Source organism: Eptatretus burgeri, chromosome 5 (assembly GCF_056783735.1).
Source record: "Eptatretus burgeri isolate ZD-2024b chromosome 5, Ebu_testis_v1, whole genome shotgun sequence".
NCBI classification, from domain to species: domain Eukaryota; kingdom Metazoa; phylum Chordata; class Myxini; order Myxiniformes; family Myxinidae; genus Eptatretus; species Eptatretus burgeri.
In genome coordinates this window covers 94,102,377-94,121,257 of record NC_140965.1, presented here as the reverse complement: position 1 = coordinate 94,121,257, position 18,881 = coordinate 94,102,377, and the positions used below count along the sequence as shown (strand labels likewise).

The window sequence follows — 18,881 nt, the reverse complement described above, 5'->3', positions numbered from 1 at the left end:
GTATCTGCAATAATTCGCCTATTATGAGGTCTCCCCATTCATAACTCCTGAATCCATCAATATGAACTGAGTGTCAATTGAACACGTTATTGGTGAAATGTTTCCCATGTCATTCAACACGCAGCAGCAGAATAAGTCTTGTTTGTCATTGGCGGCATCATACATATGTGCACTGTTTACTTTTACAATGGAAAATGGTTGCTTTCAGCTTGTGTGAGCAACGCATTATCATCAAATTTTTGCATTGAAGTGGGCAAACTCCTCTGGATATTCATCACCAGCTGATCTAAATATTTGGAGAGTCAACCATGGACGTGAAGAACGTTCGGGGTTTGATGTGGAGGTTAAAGGACGTGAAAGCAGAAAAACCAAACCTCGTCCCAGACTACCATGAACAAGCCATTCACAGAAGAACATTCAGCTTGTGGAATTATGGTTGATGAGCAATCGCCAAATAACGGTGGAAGAAATCGTCATGGCCATGGGCATATCAAATGGTTCTGTGTATACGATTTTGTACACCAATCTCAAAATGTCAAAAGTTTCTGCATGCTGGACAACAAAAGAACAACACTATTCTCCATGTCTCAAAACATGCTGACCAGGAATACAGTGAATGGGGACAGTTTGTGAAAGCCATTGTGAATATGGACAAAACCTTGAGGCGTTTCTTCAACACGGAAAACAAAAGGTAGTTGGCAAAGTGGAAGAATTTTGACTCGCTTCCACCAAAGATTTGTGTGCAGGCATCAGCTGAGAAGATAATGGTTGTCATATTATGGGATGCTCATGGTATCATTCTCACCCATTGCATTTTATTGGGAACAACAGTTACTGGTGACAGTTGGTGCATGAAATTTTGGAAAAACATTTTCCGTCAGCCATGCAGAAGAAATGTCAGGAACTAACAGTCAGGGTTTCACTTCCACCATGATGATGCCCAACCATATTCTCTTCAAAGAACTCTTCAAAGAACAGCATATCTAACTGATCCCACATCCACCATATTCACTCACATTATACCCAGTGACTTTTGATTATTTTTCAAAAATGAAAAGCAAGCTTTCCAGATCAGGGCTGGCATCGTTGCTTCATCATTGGGCTCTACATACACTAAAAGGAATCTTTTCTACAGGGTTCACATCATTGGTGGACAGGTGCCAAAAAAAATGGGGGGCAGAGGGGGTGGTGAGGGGAGGTTACGGTTTTATTTTATTGTACCATGGTGCATATTTATTTCTCAACATGATCCCCACTGCGGTCCACACATTTCTGCCAACATTCAAGTAGTTTTGTGATGCAGTCACAATAGAACTGTGCATCCTGCTGATATATCCAGCACTTCACAGTGGCCTTGACCAATCAGCGGAAGAAATGTTCTCCACAAATGTGTTCCTTAAACCTGGTGAAGAGATTAAAACTTGACAGAACCAAGTTGGGGCTGGTGATCCTTTGTGGTGGAACTCTCTTTGTGGTGGAATTGACCATATTTTATTCTCAGGTGAACTTTGTGGTGGAATTGACCATCTCTTACTCTCAGGGTCATGATGGTTCACCCAACTCTCATCTCCAGCACTTCACGCTTCACATCACTGGCAATGTCATGCTGCCCTCTGTCATCTTGATTAACGTAGCATTGAGACATCTAGTGCAGAATCATGAGTCTTCACAACCTGTGTTGGGAAGAAACTTATGTGCGGATTGCATTTTATTTCATTGGAATATCTTAACTTGTTTTGGAAAAAAAGAATAGGAGGCATTGATTTTCAACGTGCCCTCAGGTGTGTGTGTGTGTGTGTGTGTGTGTGTGTGTGTGTGTGTGTGTGTGTGTGTGTGTGTGTGTGTGTGTGTGTGTGTGTGTGTGTGTGTGTGTGTGTGTGTGTGTGTGTGTGTGTGTGTGTGTGTGTGTGTGTGTGTGTGTGTGTGTATTATATCATCATTTTCAAGCCTGATCCATTGGCACCATCCTTGATGTTATAAGTTAAAAACCAAACTTTTTCTGAGACATCAGTTCAGTTTTGAGTTCACCTGTGACCAGAGATTACCCTCAGATCAAAATGTCACTGATGCAGTCTGTTACAGTATACTTCAATATCATTTGTGCAAAAAAAAACCTTGCTTGGATTTGCCTTTCTCTTCTTTTTTTTTTTTCTTTTTCTTTGCAGGGGCGAAGCTCATGGAAGAGCAAGGTAGAAATTAGTGTGGGACAAACATCAAGGGAATGAAGAAACAGGACAAGAGGAGAGGAGGAGAGGAAACACTGAAACTAGCAAATAAGATGATTAGGAAGTTATATGCAATTCTATACACTTCTTTCCCTCCCCTCATTACCTCGCGTGTGAAACGAAAAGTGGGGTTAAGCATTTGGTTCACTTTATCAGTCTTCATTGTTCAAAATATACAGACATATGATTTAGAGACTACTTAATTTAAATAAATTTTCTTTTTGAACACTACAACAAGAGTCAGAACATGAACCTGCCCTTTAGCAGGACTGGATTTTTGGCGTTTCAGTTGATACTTTTTTCACTTGAAGTCCGGGCTTCTAATTGTACTCAGAACAGATTTATTGTTGACATTATGGTTTAAGACATTGAATTGCATAAATGAAAATAAATTGCAAAGTGTGATATTTTCTGAAAGAAATTGTGCAATTGTTAACCCTTTGAACCCTATTGGCTGGTTTACCGCCGCCATTCAAACCTCCATATACCCGAGCGTCCGGTTTACCGGCCGCCATTCAAACCTCCATATATCCAAGCATCCGGTTTACCGGCCGCCATTCAAACCTCCATATACCCGAGCGTCCGGTTTACCAGCCGCCATTCAAACCTCCATATATCCAAGCATCCGGTTTACCGGCCACCATTCAAACCTCCATATACCCGAGCGTCCGGTTTATCAGCCGCCATTCAAACCTCCATATATCCAAGCATCCGGTTTACCGGCCACCATTCAAACCTCCATATACCCGAGCGTCCGGTTTACCGGCCGCCATTCAAACCTCCATATATCCAAGCATCCAGTTTACCGGCCGCCATTCAAACCTCCATATATCCAAGCATCCAGTTTACCGGCCGCCATTCAAACCTCCATATACCCGAGCGTCCGGTTTACCAGCCACTATTAAAACCTCCATATATCCAAGCGTCCGGTTTACCGGCCGCCATTCAAACCTCCATATACCCTAGCATCCAATTACCGGTGCTATTCAAACCTCCGTTTACCTGAGTGGCTGTTTCCCCCCTCCCACCCCCCTGTACTTTTTATTCCCCAACAGTGAGCTCAGGGTGGGAGAGCCAAAAGTCTAAGGAGCTTAGGGTTCAAAGGGTTATTTTGAAATACACTTCAGCAAGTTACCACAATGTGGAGGCATTCCTAAAATGTACAACATTAAGCAAAACAATGTTAAGCAGACAAGATAGTCGCATCAACGTTGAGTTATAATGTTGGGGGGGGGGAGATATTCGTTCCCAGGTGACATTTTTGGTTACCCATGCATAACTTTCACCTCACTTCACTACATATTCGAGACAAATGTTAAACAAATTAGAAAATAACACGGACAATTAAATGAACAGTTACAGGGGTACTCACCAAAATGTGGGGCCAAGATTGCTTGTCTTAATAATTGAGGTGCGGGTGTGGAGTGGAGGGGTTACAGGGAGGGAGAGGCAGGCCTTCGTATCTTGGACAGCCTGGAGCGATTTAGCGCTCCCCTCACCCTGATGGGGCTTTCGGGTGAGTGTGCTGTGAATCTGGAATCGAGAGCAATGAACGTTAATCCACTCGCTGACGCATAATGAACTCGCCAAAATGTAATGTGCTATGAGCCACTGCTGATAATGATTCTGTCGATTGTTTTAAATACTGTACCTCTCTCAATATGACAACAAACATTTTGAAAAACTATTTGCATTCCCAATTTATTTGAAAGGTCGTCCCACAAAGTAATTCAAAATTATGAACAAAACAGCTCATTAATATTGTTGAACCTGGAAGTACCGTAGCTAGCGATGCATTGTGATTGTCAGGGAGGAATTAACACCTCTTGTTCTGAATGCGTTTTGCTAACTGCCGTAGTTTATCAAGGTTTGTCTTGTACTCCAAAATGACATCCATGAATGAAGAAAAGAAAAATGGGAAAATTATCCAATTTGACTTGTACTCTGCATCGACTTGTAGGCTGAAAAATACAGTACTTTGGCTCTGAATTTGGCAAAATGTATGGAATCTCGTCCCAATCGCACATGTGCACAGAGGTGTAAGGTAATCGCTTTAGTCTGTCTTCTTGTGTGGCAATCAAACAAAATTGAAAATCATTCCAAACAGGAAACTCACTGTTTTTAGGAATGTCATAAAGGACACAAACACCAGGCATGAAGAACTAATGTGATGTGTTAAATAAGGTGGTGTATAAAATGCTTCAGCGATGATGGTAAACATCCGAAAAAAGCTTGTTTTTTTTCATTTTTCTACAGCTTTTAAAACTTGATCACTGTAGAACACAAATCACTGTGTTGACACTTCCAAGAACCTCCAGTTTAGCAGTACTTGGACAAAATATTGTTGCGGGGCCGGACGTCGGCCACGGGCACGACCGCTAGATGGAGCTGCAGAGTCTGCTTGACCGATCGCCCGGAATTCAGATCATACTTTTCGGAAAAGTCCGAAGAGTACGGGTCCCTTTCGGACCATGAAGCGTCAATATTTCAGCCACGTGGTACAGGGTTATTTGCCAAATCTTCAAAATACCTTGAGACCACGTGGCGATCTACTGAGTCTTCACACCCTCGACGGCTCCCATACGGAACGAATCGCCTAGTACGCCCGACCCGTGTGCGATCTGAGCGGTTTAATCGCCGAGATTCGTCAGTCCAAACGTCCCCTTACAGCCGTAACCGCTTTTACTATTTCTCCAACACGCAGCACGCTCAGCCAATGAAGGAATGGACACGAACGAGCTGAAACATTGAATAAATGGGATTTATTTATCCAATAATGGGGGGAAACTAGGGAAGCACGCAAGAGGCAGAACGAAACCGAATATTAATAAGCACGTACGCAAGGTATATACAGCAAAAGCACTTATACGATTTACTACTTGGCAGACGGGCCCACGGACACACACACACACACACCCAAAGATGACCGGACCAAATGGTCTTTATTGAGGCTTATCTCGGACCTGTCCGCCTCGTGCGGTCTTCATGCTGACGAGGTCCGGCGAGAGGCGAGCCGAACCCGGACACCGGCGGGCGACCCTTGCGGTTCCTGCGCGGACTGGCGTCGCTCGAGCTCTCGGTCATGGTGAGGAGGACAAGAACGACGTCGACCAAGACCGGTCAGACAGGCTCCCTGAGACGAGCGCTCCAGCAAGACAAGCGCTCCAGCAAGACAAATGCTCCAGCAAGACAAACGCTCCAGCAAGACGAGATGTCCAGGTCGGGAGATGCCTCTTCGTGACCAGCTTCTGCCTCCCCTTTTATGCCCCCCCCCCGGCTCGACCCTCCCCCACTCGGCCCACGGAGAATCCGGAGCAGAGTGTTGTCCTTGTTCTCTGCAGAACTGTTTTAACGGTCGTTTCTGTTGTCGTTGCTGATTTGTTTTCCAATAAAAATCCTAACTCTAAAAATAAATCACAGTGCATGAACATTTAATTACCCATTAGACAAGGGAAAGGGGGCTATCTATATAACACATACTTACCGATATAACTGAGCTATAGGAACCTGGATGTTGAGTGCGATAGTTTTCCAAATCTGCAACAATATTACACCATTTTACACCATTTTGACCAATAAAACTTGCAGCTCGCACTTGAAGCATTAGGGAACATTCATATTCAGACAAAATCGCAGCTCATAGACAATATCGATTGTGCTCGGAAACACAAAGCAAGAGTTTAATAGACCCTTCCCATACCCTTTTTCTCAAGACTGTGTGGGGTAAGGTGTTCTATGAACTCTAGTATGAGAGATGCATACAATTTTGTACCAATGCATAGATGATTCTTTGGAATATTATCAATATCTCGTGACCTTGCAGTGATTGTCGGCAGGCTTACAGGAAATATTTCACAATTCTAATGTACTTATGACCTGAAAGGACAGAAAATTCATTCAAATTGGCTTGCAGGATGGCCTAGACCGAGACTCCTAGAGGTAAGCGCACTCGCCTCTGAGCTGTTGAGTCTCAGTTCACATCTCAGTCCAGCTATAAACTGTCATTCTGGTGTCTCGCAGGCATGGCGAAGCATCAATGTGTGCGCCGTCTCTACGTTGGACATTAAACGGGTGTCCTGTCTGCCAACATAAGTTGATGAACGTTAAAAATCCCGTGGTGTCTTTCCTGAAGAGTAGGCAAGCTATCGGTGGCACGATGAACAAATTACAAATTCCTGCACTAATCTGCAGGGGGCATTGCATCAGTGGTACAGCCTCACCCAAGCCAACGGTGCTACTTGTAATCAGTCATGTGCTGCATATGACAGAAGAAGAAGAAGAAGAAGAAGAAGAAGAATTCAAATGTTAAAAATAAAAACACCTTGAAAAGCATTCTTTTACCTCTCACCGCTTTGGCTGGCATCATTGCAAGAGGGATTCCTTTGGAAGAATCGTTTACTGAAAGATCATGAAGTACATACCGTAGCCATTATCCATGAAAATCAGTTTCTCATTCAAACTTGCTTGAATTAAAGTGCTGAGTGGCAACATTGCTTCCCTTCTCACCGAGTATGTGTCTCTATCCTGTTGTGTCGTCAGGTTCACGATTGACAAAATGCTGTCTCGAGAAACTATCTGCTCGTCATCCTTCTTCTCAGATAAAATAAAATAACATGATGAGGATGCTCCGTCTGGGTGCAGGAATCTTCCTTTGATCTCGTTTGTCAGGAAACTTTTCCAGGACACAAGCTGGCCACCACTTGTCATTCCACTTGCATGGAACATCACCACTTATCTTGAAGAGGGAGTTGCTTGAAACTTTTACTCACAAACCATTTTCGACTCAATGAGTGCTCCTTCACCATCACTTTAGTTTTGGAGCCCTGAACAGGATAGTTTAACCATGACCTTTCTTGGTTCCTTGAATTGTCATGAATGGCTGATTTGAATCTTTGTTCATGAATAACTTGCTCTTCTTCAACCTCATCTTTTGTAAGATAGCCACTCAGTCTACACCTGGGATGCTCTGCTTGGCCCATTCAAACACCTGTTTTGGTGACATTCTTTGATCATTATATGGTGCTGAAAGCTGGCTTTAGTTGCGAAATGTTTCACTGTGCCACCAACACCATCACGTGTGCTTTTTCAGGAGCAAAACAAAAGTCCACTCAGCTCATCCTATATTCTTTACGATCGAATGCAACATTTAAGTTATTCTCTTGCCTTTTTATTGGGGTGAAACTCCATCATTAAAATATGAAACCACCTTGATGGGGAACTTGCTCATCAAGAAATTAATAATCTTTCTTTGGAGGAATTAAATTGTGTCGTGGTCCTCCAGCTTCTCTGACTCAATATCTTGAGAAATGCCAGTAAATGACAAATGGGCAAATTATAGCTGGTACACTGCGTTTATTTCTCCAGTGAAAGTGCAACACACACACACACACACACACACACACACACACACACACACACACACACACACACACACACACACACACACACACACACACACACACACACTTTCCCGACTGCCTGGATCATCAGCTGGGTACCGTTCATCCTTGAGGTTTTGATCCTTTCAGCCCAGAACCTCTCCAAACGGTGGATCCACAACCCCGATCGCAGGTCCACATCAGTAGATCCACAACCTCAGTTGCGTCCAGGCAGTCAGTCAACACATACACGCACACACACACACAAGCACGCACACACACACACACACACACACACACACACACACACACACACACACACACACACACACACACCAAAAAAACAAACATCTCAAGGAAATTCCTCCAGTGATATTTAATGAATAAAAAAAACAACCATCAAAAATGCCAAACTTTAAAAGCCCAGACCCGGATGGAATTCAAAACTGTTGACTAAAGCAACTAGATGCTCTACACAATCACTACGATTGAGCATTTAATGGGGCCAAGTCACTGACGTTCAGCCTCACAAGCTGCGTGTAATTGTGCCTTCGACTTAACATGACCACTGTACAAACAAACTACAGGTGAGTCATGTTTTTTTGTTTTGAGTCCAAGTCAATGCTTGATCATCTTTAGGGTTAGGGTGAGGATTACCTCTGATCGTATAATGGCGTTTACTTTTATGAGATCAAACCTGAATAACAAACAATGTGATCATCATGTGTCAACTTATTTGTTCATTTATTTTACATTTGCTGTGTTTTCATCCCTGGAGCAACAGTATTTTGTGGTATGCAGGCTTCCGTTTAGCTTTGTCACTCGTGAGGTGGCAGAAGCGACATGTGGGTGCCTCATGGCCCAGGCGGAAGAAGCAGAACGCCGCGGATTGCCTCCTGAAGCTTCAGAGCGTCTTGTGCTGGAAGAGTTTCAGCGCTGTCTTTTGCATATTATCCAAGCTGCAGGCAAGGTTCGAGGTTTGTCACTGAAACAACGTCTTGTGCTGCACTTCTTTTTGATATGCCTTTGACTGACCGAGTCGTCAGCAGGCAAGTTGTGATGGTATAATTGAAAAGGTTTGGGTCAAATCCTTTTTATTGCAGGAGCGAGGCTCATGGAAGAGCAAGGTATAACTGACAGTTGACCAAACATCAAGGGAATGAACAAATCGGACATGAGGAAAAGGAGGAAACGCTGAAGCTAGCAAGTAAAATGGTTGGGTTAGGAAAGGTTAATGGGGGTAATAAAGGTCATGGGTCAGAATCGTGGATGATGAGATGACGGTGCACTGCTTGCTTTTGAAGCCCTGGAGGGAAGAGTGAGACGGAACATCCTCTGGAAGGAAGTTCCATAAGGTAGAAGAAGCAAGGAATAAAAGAGTTGAGGTGTGCAGTCAGCTAGGATTTTGGAAGTTTAACCAGAAGGGGGTTACTAGAAGAACACGTGCATCTCAGAGTTGCTGGGGAAGGCCGGATGATGGAAAGAGTCGAGGGAGCAATATTGGAGAATAGACGTTAGAAAACAGAGACCACTGACCTGCCTGCGATGTGAGAGAAACAGACCTTGAGATTCGGCCTCCTCATGGGAGATTCCAATCATTTTGAGCTTTACATTCCACAGAATCCAAGAGAGACATATGTGATGCTGGAGTACCAGCCCAAAGCAGAAAGCAGTTCTCCATTGAACTACAGACAAAGCCCTTGTAGACTGTGAGATTAGCTCTGATTTTTCCAAGGAAAGACTTGGATTGATGGAGGATTCCCAGTCTGTGGCAGGCTTTGGAGGCCAGCTGTGTTATGTGGTTGCACAGGAAATGTCACTGCTGATGATGATTCCAGTAAGTTCAAGAGACAACCTTTCAGTGAATGAGCGAGGAAATAGATAGGTTGATTTTGTTGGACAACCATTCTGACATGGTGGTGTGAGACAGATTTTTCAGGATTGAAGGACGTGTTAACTTGCACTTGCAGCAGTAACTTGCGATCAGAGATTTGCAGCCGATCATTCAAATTTTTGCATTTTCTTGGGGTCGAGAACAACATACCAGAAGTATGATTGATTGTTTGGTTTGCCAAAGTTATTGAGGGTATGTGTGGCAACCAATAATTCAGACTTTTATGTTACACCAATTCAGTACGACTTGCGAGGTATGGGAATTTCGCGGGAATCGCAACCAGGCAACTCCAACAGCTCAGGGACTTCCCGAAAATTCAAATTGCTTTATTATTCCAGCGGAGAACCATTCAACCCCTCTGCGCTTTCTTTCGGCTCTCTTCCACAACATCATACTGGTGCTGTCTCTTGTATCCTACTCCTTCACCATAATGCTAGTAAATCCAATCAATTTAGTCCTATTTGCATTCAAATGAAGCATTTAAATATCACTTCTACATATTTGAAAATCGTTATTTTATTATCAATTAAGGATTGCTTTAATGGTATTCCCTCCCCCCCCCCCCCGCTCCCCCGACACCCCTCACTACCATATTTGCCACTGAGCATCTGTGATTGCACTAATTTGTCTTCATTCGTATGCAGCACACAAGGCTGCGGGATTGCATCATTGGCTGAGGGTATGGCTCTGCCGCTGATACAGTACTCTCTGCTGGTTAGGGCAGGAATTTGGAAATTTTGTTCAGGGTGCCGGCGATTGCTCACCTACTCTTCACAAAGGATACTATGGGATCTTCAACGTCCACCATCGAATATTGGCAGATGGGACGCCCGTTTAACATCCATCAGAGAGACGGCACACACATTTATGAATAACCCTGCCTGTGAAACACCAGAGTGACAGTTTATAGCTGGGTCGAGGTTCGAACCTAGGCTAGACAGCCTAGAGGCGAGTGTGCGTACCTCTAGGCCATCCCGTAAGCCCATTGCACTAATTAATCACCTCTGCCCACATTTATTTAAATGTGTTCTCAGCTTTCCAATATAATTTAACTTGCTGATACTTAAATTATAAGTATACGTGTAACTAAATTGTGCTTTCATTTGTAATAAAAATATAAATGTCCAAGTTTTGTTTCTCATAAACTTGGGCAGCATTGATGTTGGTGATCATCATTATCCAATATTGTACTTCCAGGTAAAAGATGAGCATGATTGTAAAAGCGCCACCGCAGCAAGAGACAGAAAGGGAAAGAGGAAATGAAGAGGCAGACCTATGTTCAGATCCTACGATGAAGATCGCTCGTGGTTGCAGAGCCCAGCCTTCTACCAGCCAGCCGGTTCCCGTCGATGAGAATTGGCACCTGGTGCACAGCCTTCGCGTCACTGAACTTTCCGATCGGCTGCCTTCGTGCGACTTGCTGGTGGATGTTTCGATTTCTGCCAGTTTGGCGGGATACGGCATCGGGCTTGGACAAATCGGTGTCCATTGCACAGCCATTTTGTGAAGATGCTGCGTTGCATCTTTGCTGAAAATCATATTTGGCAGAGTAATATTTCCTACACCTGTTAAATGCTTAATTGATTATTATTATTATTATTATTATTATTATTTTTAATCTTCAGGGCTGATCGTTATCCCACTATCGAGCTGTCAGCTATTCCTGAGCCGAGTTCACTTTAATATACGTCATCGTTCTCTTTTTTGCAATCGTCTCCTCCGAGTCCCATTCGCCCCTTCCAGTTCCACCATGCTCATCCATCAAGCAGGGCTTTAATTGACCTAATCCACCACTTTTTATACTGACAGGGACCCTTCAGTTGTGCTGTGTTGCATAATGCTCAATTTTCCAATTCTTTTAAATTTAATCTCCCCTTTATCCTGGTTATTCGTTTTGTATAAAAAAGGCAAAAAATTTTAGTACTTTCAAATCTTTTTGGATTCGTTCATGGAACATTTGTTTTTCCGAGTTTGTTTCTTGGGCAACAAGAAAGCTTTTATCGAGCTAAGTTATGCTTCTGGAGGTTGTAAACATAACATTTATTCACTTTTGCTGTTCCTTGTTTTATGGGCCTTTGGCAGTGCACTTTTTAGAAGAAATCTTTGTACATAAAACTCCCTTGTAGTCAAATCCTTCCAAAGTTTTGTGTTTTAATTATGCTGCTAAGCAGCACCAGTTTGGGCAGTGATTGCTCTGTCTTACCCTGCTCTCTCTTTTTCACCCACCTGATATCCTTTCCACTTCTACTACCTATTTCATTTCATGCAAAGCATTAGTTTTCCTTAATTTTTCTCACTTTTCTTTGAAGAACGTCACCTTTTTATCTTCCTAACTGTGCATCTTTTGACCCCGGTTCTCTCAGAGCAATCTTTTTGTGCCATTTTGTATTGTGTTGTGATTAAATTTGTTATTGAAAAAAAAAAAACCTGTCTTTTTATTCCTGTGAAATACTTTGTCCTCATCATCATGTAAGCCTGTTGATTTTGGTAGTTATAAGAACTTCCACCACCTCTGCTGCCTTGTCACCTCCCTTCCTCGTTGCTCTTCTATCTCTCACTCTGCAGACTAGAGAAGAAAGGGAGGAAGTTGAGCGTTGGCTTAGAAATGGGGAGGAAACCAGGTGTGGTTTTCTGGAAGAATGCGTGTGACCTACGCAGGTTGGTGGAGGGCAGGAAGAACCAGAATGGCACTCAATAGAGCATATACCTCCGTCAGACTGAACAGTTTACGTTTTGCATCCCACTGATGGGCCGGATTGAGATCCGGACCTCCAAAATCTATTCGGCTTGTTCTCGTCACCGAACCAACTCATCCAACAGGTTTTATCATAGCCCGTCCTAAACTTCTTGAGATATCGTGCTATATATCGGTTTCAGCCCGATCGCTCAATGGTGAAGAATCACTTAATAAATTCTCGGATCTGCATCAGTATAAGGATTTTCACCAAAATCTAATTATTTTGTCCTTGTCATACACCCAACCTCTCCAACAAATTTTGTCTGAATCCGTCTAAACTTTTTGAGATATCTTGCTCACAAACAGATCGGGGTGAAAACATAATCTCCATCCACCTTTGGTGGTGGAGGTAATGAGCAGAAGTTAGTTGATGGAAGAGTGCTTGCGGTGAGCGAGAAGCAGACCTTGTGACTCGGCCTCCTCCTCAGAGATGCCATTAACGTGGAGTATCTTGGGCGCGATTGCCTCCGTGGGAGCAAAATGGGAAGTGGCTGCACCAGCCCAGATTGTGGATCCATGTCCCATGATACTTCGGATGAAGGTCTTGGACACTGTAATGAGTTCTGAGTAGCTAGGAATGTACTTATCTCTGGCTGAGAACCAACGGAAGGTTGTGATGGATTGTATTTTTTTTTCTCCCCATTAACCCTGCTGAGTCTAACCATCCCACTTGCAGGTTGCTGTGTTTCCTCCCTTCCCCTCTCTCTCCTGTTTTCCTATTCATTTATTCCCTTGCTTATTGTGTCCAACTTTTACCCCACTGTCAATTCATACCCTGTCTCATCTTACTCTTCCTTGAGCATTGATCTTGTAAGAAAAAGAAGGCTTGGTGCCTGACAGTATTGAAAACGTAAGAGATGGTCCTGATCTGTTTGAGATTTGTTGCATCCCTTCATTGTTGGGTTAGAAAAATTAACATGCCATGGAGGAATAGCGGGTAGAAGCCAAATTGATTGGAGATCGGAGTTGGAGAAGAGAATGCCAAAGTTCCGTAGCAATGATGGGTTAGTAGGATAGCCAAGAGGTATGCACACTCACCTCTCAGCTGGCTAACATCGGTTCGAATCTTGACAACTATAAACTCATCCTGGTGTTTCCCTGGCAGGGTGATTCATCAAATGTGTGTGCCATCCCTCAGATGGACTTCCACTGGCCATCCCATCTGCTGGCATTAGTTGGTGGACGTCATACATCCCACGGGGTCCTTTGCGAAGAGTAGACGAGCTACCTCAGCTGTCGGTGAGCCAAGAGAAGATGCTGGCACCCTTGACAAATTCTTGCCTGAATCTACAGAGGGCATTCAGGCAATGGTGCTACCACGCAGCCGTGTGCTGCATGCGAAAGAAGAAGAAGTTGCAATGATGGATCCCATCTTGAGGTTGAGCGTCTGTTGTTGAGTATATCAGATGTGGGATGAATAACTTGTCTTGCTCGTGAAGGCTGTTGTCGTTCTTTATTTTGCTTTGATGAAGGGTTAACGCCTGACATGTCAGCTTGGACTTGCTTCCCATGGTGGTTAGTTCGCATACTTCAACCAATGTTCTGTTAATTCCTCGAAAAGTTTAAAGAACGGTTTTGGAGTGATGGAGGATCAGAGAGATAAGGAGGGAAGCAATCGAGGAAAGTCATCGATCGTACAAGGCCAACGGAAAAATAATTAACAAATTGCAAATAAAATTTTATTTTTTTAGAGTGCAGGCAAGACATCACTTCAGCCATTAGCTGGTGACCATTGCTAAGAGAGAAGCAGCAGCATGTCCATATTTGAGTGGTTGGGATGGCATTGTATGAGTGGCAGAGCAGTGCCCTTAGCCAATGATGCTACACCACAGCCTTGTGCTGCATATGAAAGAAGAAGGTGATTCTGCCTTGCCTCAGGCAGTCTTGGGTGAGGTTGTTTGAGGTGAGCAATGGGATGGACTATGGTGAATTGTTTTGCAAAGACAGACTTTGAGGAGGGAGAGTGCTTGGAGAGAGTTCAGCTTTGAGATTAATAAATTATTTCTGGCTTGCTTAGGGAAGGACATGCATGTGAGCCTTACATAGTTAGCTGAAGTTGCCTGCAGACAGGTTAATCCTCCGTGTTGAGAAATCAAGCTGTTTCATTGAAACTGCGTTGCTGTATGAATCGCTGTATCGGCTGGGAGGATCGGTAGGATAGCCACAGACATGAGACTTAATCCGGTGCAGTTGAGAGATAGATAGAAAGTCGGCTTTTGTTAAAGTATTCCAAAGCAGAATCCATATCAGATGCTCTGAATATGGCAGCCCAATCCTTTTGAGAAGGTACATTGTATTAACTAGAATGGCACTTGGTAGAGCGCATACCTCCGCTAGGCTTAACAGTTGACATTTTGTATCCCACCGATAGGCCAGATCTGGATCCTGGCCTTAACCAAAATCAAATCAGCTTGGTCTTGTCACTTAACAGACTCATCCACTGAGTTATGTCAAAATCTGTCCACAACCTTTTTGAAATGTGCTATATAGCGATTTTGGCCCCGTTTATCAATGGTGAGGAATTACTTGAATTTTTCTTTGAATTCTCATATCCAGATCTGGATCCGGATCCTCAACAAAATCTAATTGATTCGTCCTTGTCACACACCTAACCTCTCTAAGTTTCATCTGAATCCGTCCCCAACTTTTTATATATCCTACTCACAGACAATCAAACAGACAGATATGGTGAAAACATAACCTGCGTTTACCTTTTGGTGGTGTAGGTGGTAAAATTCCATAAACCGAAAGCAAACTCTGACTGACAATACTCATCTCAGTGCTGTTCCTGGTACCAGATCCTTAACCTACATCCCAGCTTGCTGCAGTTCTTGAAAAGGCATGCTGGAGTCGCTTTGAACCAACCAATCCAACGGTTACCCCCAGCTCTCTTGCTTCTAATGTACAGTACAACTCTGCACACCTTTCCAAGCTTACCTGCACAGAATCGTATGAAGATTGATCGTTGTTCAATACGTTTTGCTGAAAAAAAAAACAACAAACAAGCCGGTAGGCGGACATGGGTAGTCGATCAAGTCGAATTTAGTCGTTTTTCAGCTGTTACTAGCCAACAAAAGCGTCCCCAGCAACGGTTCTTTCTCACGCATAACTAGGACATACCATGAACCTACCATGCCAGTTTCATGTATATCTGACTCATAGTCTCTGAGATATAACGAACTTCGTTTTTTTGTTTTTTTCGATCAGGGTTCATTCAACGTCTATCTTCTCCGACAGTTTTCATGGGAGCGGGCTGAATTTTTTTGTCAAGGAGGCTGAATGTGTTGCCCACAAACGATCATAGTTTGATTTTTCAATTTCGATATTTTTATTTTTTTAGATTTTTTTTTGAAAATTTCAAAGGCCCGTTGCTCGGCAACCGATGGGTCCATAGCAAAGGTTCTCAAACGCGCACAACTAGGTCATGGTATGAATCTGCCACCTGAGTTTCATCAAAATCGGCCGATGATTAACGGAGTACTGGCCTGGACAGACAAACAGACAGACAGACACAGACAGACATACCGACGGAAAACCTGACAATAAGGGGAGATATATCGACTACCCAAAAATGATGATTGAGAACGCGGACAATTCTAAACTTTTGGCCGATTAGTTTGTGCATTGTGTGCATAGAAGTTTCAGACTAAGTCGACTCGGGTTCACGACCATGACTTGGTATCGGCTTGAAACCTAGTGACGGCGTCATGTGATGGGTATCCATAAAGTCCTTGTGCAACTTTGAACTTTTATAACTTGTGATGTACACATGATTAAAACAAACAAACAATAAATGGTATATCAAAGCATACTTCATAAAGTTCTTACTCAATACAGATGAAATTTTAAAGCTTCAACATAACCGCCATCTTTCGTAATACATCCTTCAATTCGATTTTAAAAGTTGGTGAAAACATTCTCAGATTTCTGTTGAGTCATTTATTGAATAGTATTTGTTATCGCAGCCCTAAGTTCATCCAGAGTGTGGTTTTGATGAGTAAACACCAGTTCTACATTGCCCCGTAAAATGGAGTCCAATCGTTCACCTGACCTGTCCCCAATGAATGTGGACAGGTCAGGTTAACGAGATGGCCAAGCAATTGGTCCACGTTTACTGATCCACTTTTCTGGGAAGATCTCATTCTCGAACCGTCGCACATTTGAAGCACAGTGGCAGGAAACCTAGTCTTGCTGGTATAAGGAGATTTACTCCTTGTAATTCGGGAAACAAATTTTGCGAAAGGTTGACTTCACCGCTAATGTAGAAGTTGCTCATCAGAAAACGTCATCTCGTCAAGAAACCCAGTGGAATTGTGGACATACCAACAGCAATAACAACATTAACAGCGACAAAACTTGATGATTTATGCGTTCATATGCCATTTACAGTTTGTTTGTATCATGTGTACGTCAACGGTTAGAAAAGTTCAAAGTTGCACAAGGATTTTATGGACACCCTGTGTGTATATACATACATACATACATACATACATACATACATACATACATACATACATACATACACAGTCTCTCAACCGATAAAGACCATTGAAGATCTAAACATGACCAGTCTTGTAAACATCTCGGTTATAAAACATTCCAGCTGTTCATGAATCTTGGGCCAGAAGGCAGGTCATATGTCGCAATGTTTTGTGCGTGATGAATAATTCAGTTACGGGGCGCTTGTGTGTTGTCGACGACAGAGGTAATGTAACAAGAGACGAGAATACTTCACATGACCTTTTTTTGAGGTCAGGCTAAGGACTTATTGATCACCATAATTCGCAATGTATTTTGTTCTCTTGTTACAGTAATGCTATGAAAGGAAAATCATTATGGGCGAATGAAAAACGACTACAGAGAGTGGATATGAGTGAGTATCGATCTTCATTTCAAAATATTTTAGGTAAACATGCAGACTCAGATTTTTAGCTAATTTTGGAAATGAAATTACATACAAGGTATTGTCATCGTGCACTGTCCGTCTGTCCGTCCCCTCTTTCGACTTCTCCGGCCAAACCGCTGGGCCGATCCGGCTGAAATTTGGCAGCAACGTTCCTCTCCTGACTAGTAACGGAGATTGCAATGCACGTTGCGGTCGCTTGACTTTAAGTGTGTCAAAATGGCTGACTTAGTAAATTCCTTCAAAAATCTTCTTCTCCAGACCTACCAGTCAGAATGTTACCAAATTTGGGTTTCAATATTAGGCCAGGGTAGGGATGTTAAATTGCGGAGATCATGCCGATCAATCGACCGGAAGTGAATCAAAATGGCTGACTTTGTTAACTTTTGGGAAAATCGCATTAATTCTTTTAAAAATCTTCTTCTCCAGACCCACCAGTCAGAATGTTACCAAATTTGGGTTTCAATATTAGGCCAGGGTAGGGATGTTAAATTGCGGAGATCATGCCGATCAATCGACCGGAAGTGAATCAAAATGGCTGACTTTGTTAACTTTTGGGAAAATCGCATTAATTCTTTTAAAAATCTTCTTCTCCAGACTCACCAGTCAGAATGTTACCAAATCTGGGTTTCCACATTAGGAAAGGGTAGGGCTGGTAAATTGCAGAGGTCATTCCGATCACCTTATCGGAAGTGTGTCAAAATGGCCGCCTTCATCAATTTTTATGAAAATCGCATAAATTCCTTCAAAAATCTTCTTCTCCAGACCTACTAACCAGAATGCTACCAAATTTGGGTTACAACATGAGGATAGGGTCGTGATGTTAAATTACGGATGCCATGCCAATCACTCGACCGGAAGTGTGTCAAAATGCCATCACATAAATTCCTTCAAAAATTTTCTCTAGCCCCACCAGTCAGAATGCCACCAAATTTGGGTTTCAACATTAGGCCAGGGTAGGGATGTTAAATTGTGGAGATTAGGCCATGCCGATCAATCGACCAGAAGTGTATCAAAATGGCCGACTTAATCAACTTTTGGGAAAATTGCATCAATTCCTTAAAAAAAAAAAATTCTTCTCCAGACCCACCAGTCAGAATGTTACCAAATTTGGGTTTCAATATTAGGCCAGGGTAGGGATGTTAAATGGTGGAGATCATGCCGATCAATCGACCAGAAGTGTGTCAAAATGGCCGACTTAGTAAATTCCTTCAAAAATCTTCTTCTCCAGACCCACCAGTCAGAATGTTACCAAATTTGGGTTTCAATATTAGGCCAGGGTAGGGATGTTAAATTGTGGAGATCATGCTGATTAATTGACCGGAAGTGAATCAAAATGGCTGACTTAGTCAACTTTTTGGTAAAATTGGATCAATTCCTTTTAAAAAATCTTCTTCTCCAGACCCACCAGTCAGAATGTTACCAAATTTGGGTTTCAATATTAGGCCAGGGTAGGGATGTTAAATTGCGGAGATCATGCCGATCAATCAACCGGGAGTGTGTCAAAATGGCCGCCTTCATCAACTTTTTGGTAAAATTGCATCAATTCCTTTTAAAAAATCTTCTTCTCCAGACCCACCAGTCAGAATGCGACCAAATTTGGGTTACATTATTAGGCCATGGACAAGATAAGCCACAGGACCAGTGGTCCTATGCTCCTCATGGCAATGCAGATGTGGCTAGTAACCTGGAAAGGTTACTACTACTACTACTACTACTACTACAACTACTCTTGAATGAATCC

The 18,881-nt window shown here is 42.9% G+C and overlaps 1 protein-coding gene across 8 annotated transcripts in view; it reads left to right on the top strand.

Moving 5' to 3' along the window:
* LIN54 (lin-54 DREAM MuvB core complex component) overlaps window positions 1-10,979 on the top strand; it is a 100,040-nt gene extending 89,061 nt beyond the window's left edge. For 6 of the 8 annotated variants that reach the window (XM_085882941.1, XM_085882938.1, XM_085882936.1 and 3 more), the window contains exons 15-16: window positions 8,405-8,573; window positions 10,695-10,979. In XM_085882941.1, coding sequence (XP_085739067.1) covers window positions 8,405-8,573; window positions 10,695-10,760 — 235 coding nt within the window. In that variant the 3' untranslated portion in view covers window positions 10,761-10,979. Of the gene's footprint in view, window positions 1-2,165; window positions 2,633-8,404; window positions 8,581-10,694 lie in introns of those variants that run through there. The other 2 variants (XM_085882937.1, XM_085882943.1) reach the window with 2 other exon arrangements.
* Window positions 10,980-18,881: the final 7,902 nt, after the last annotated feature.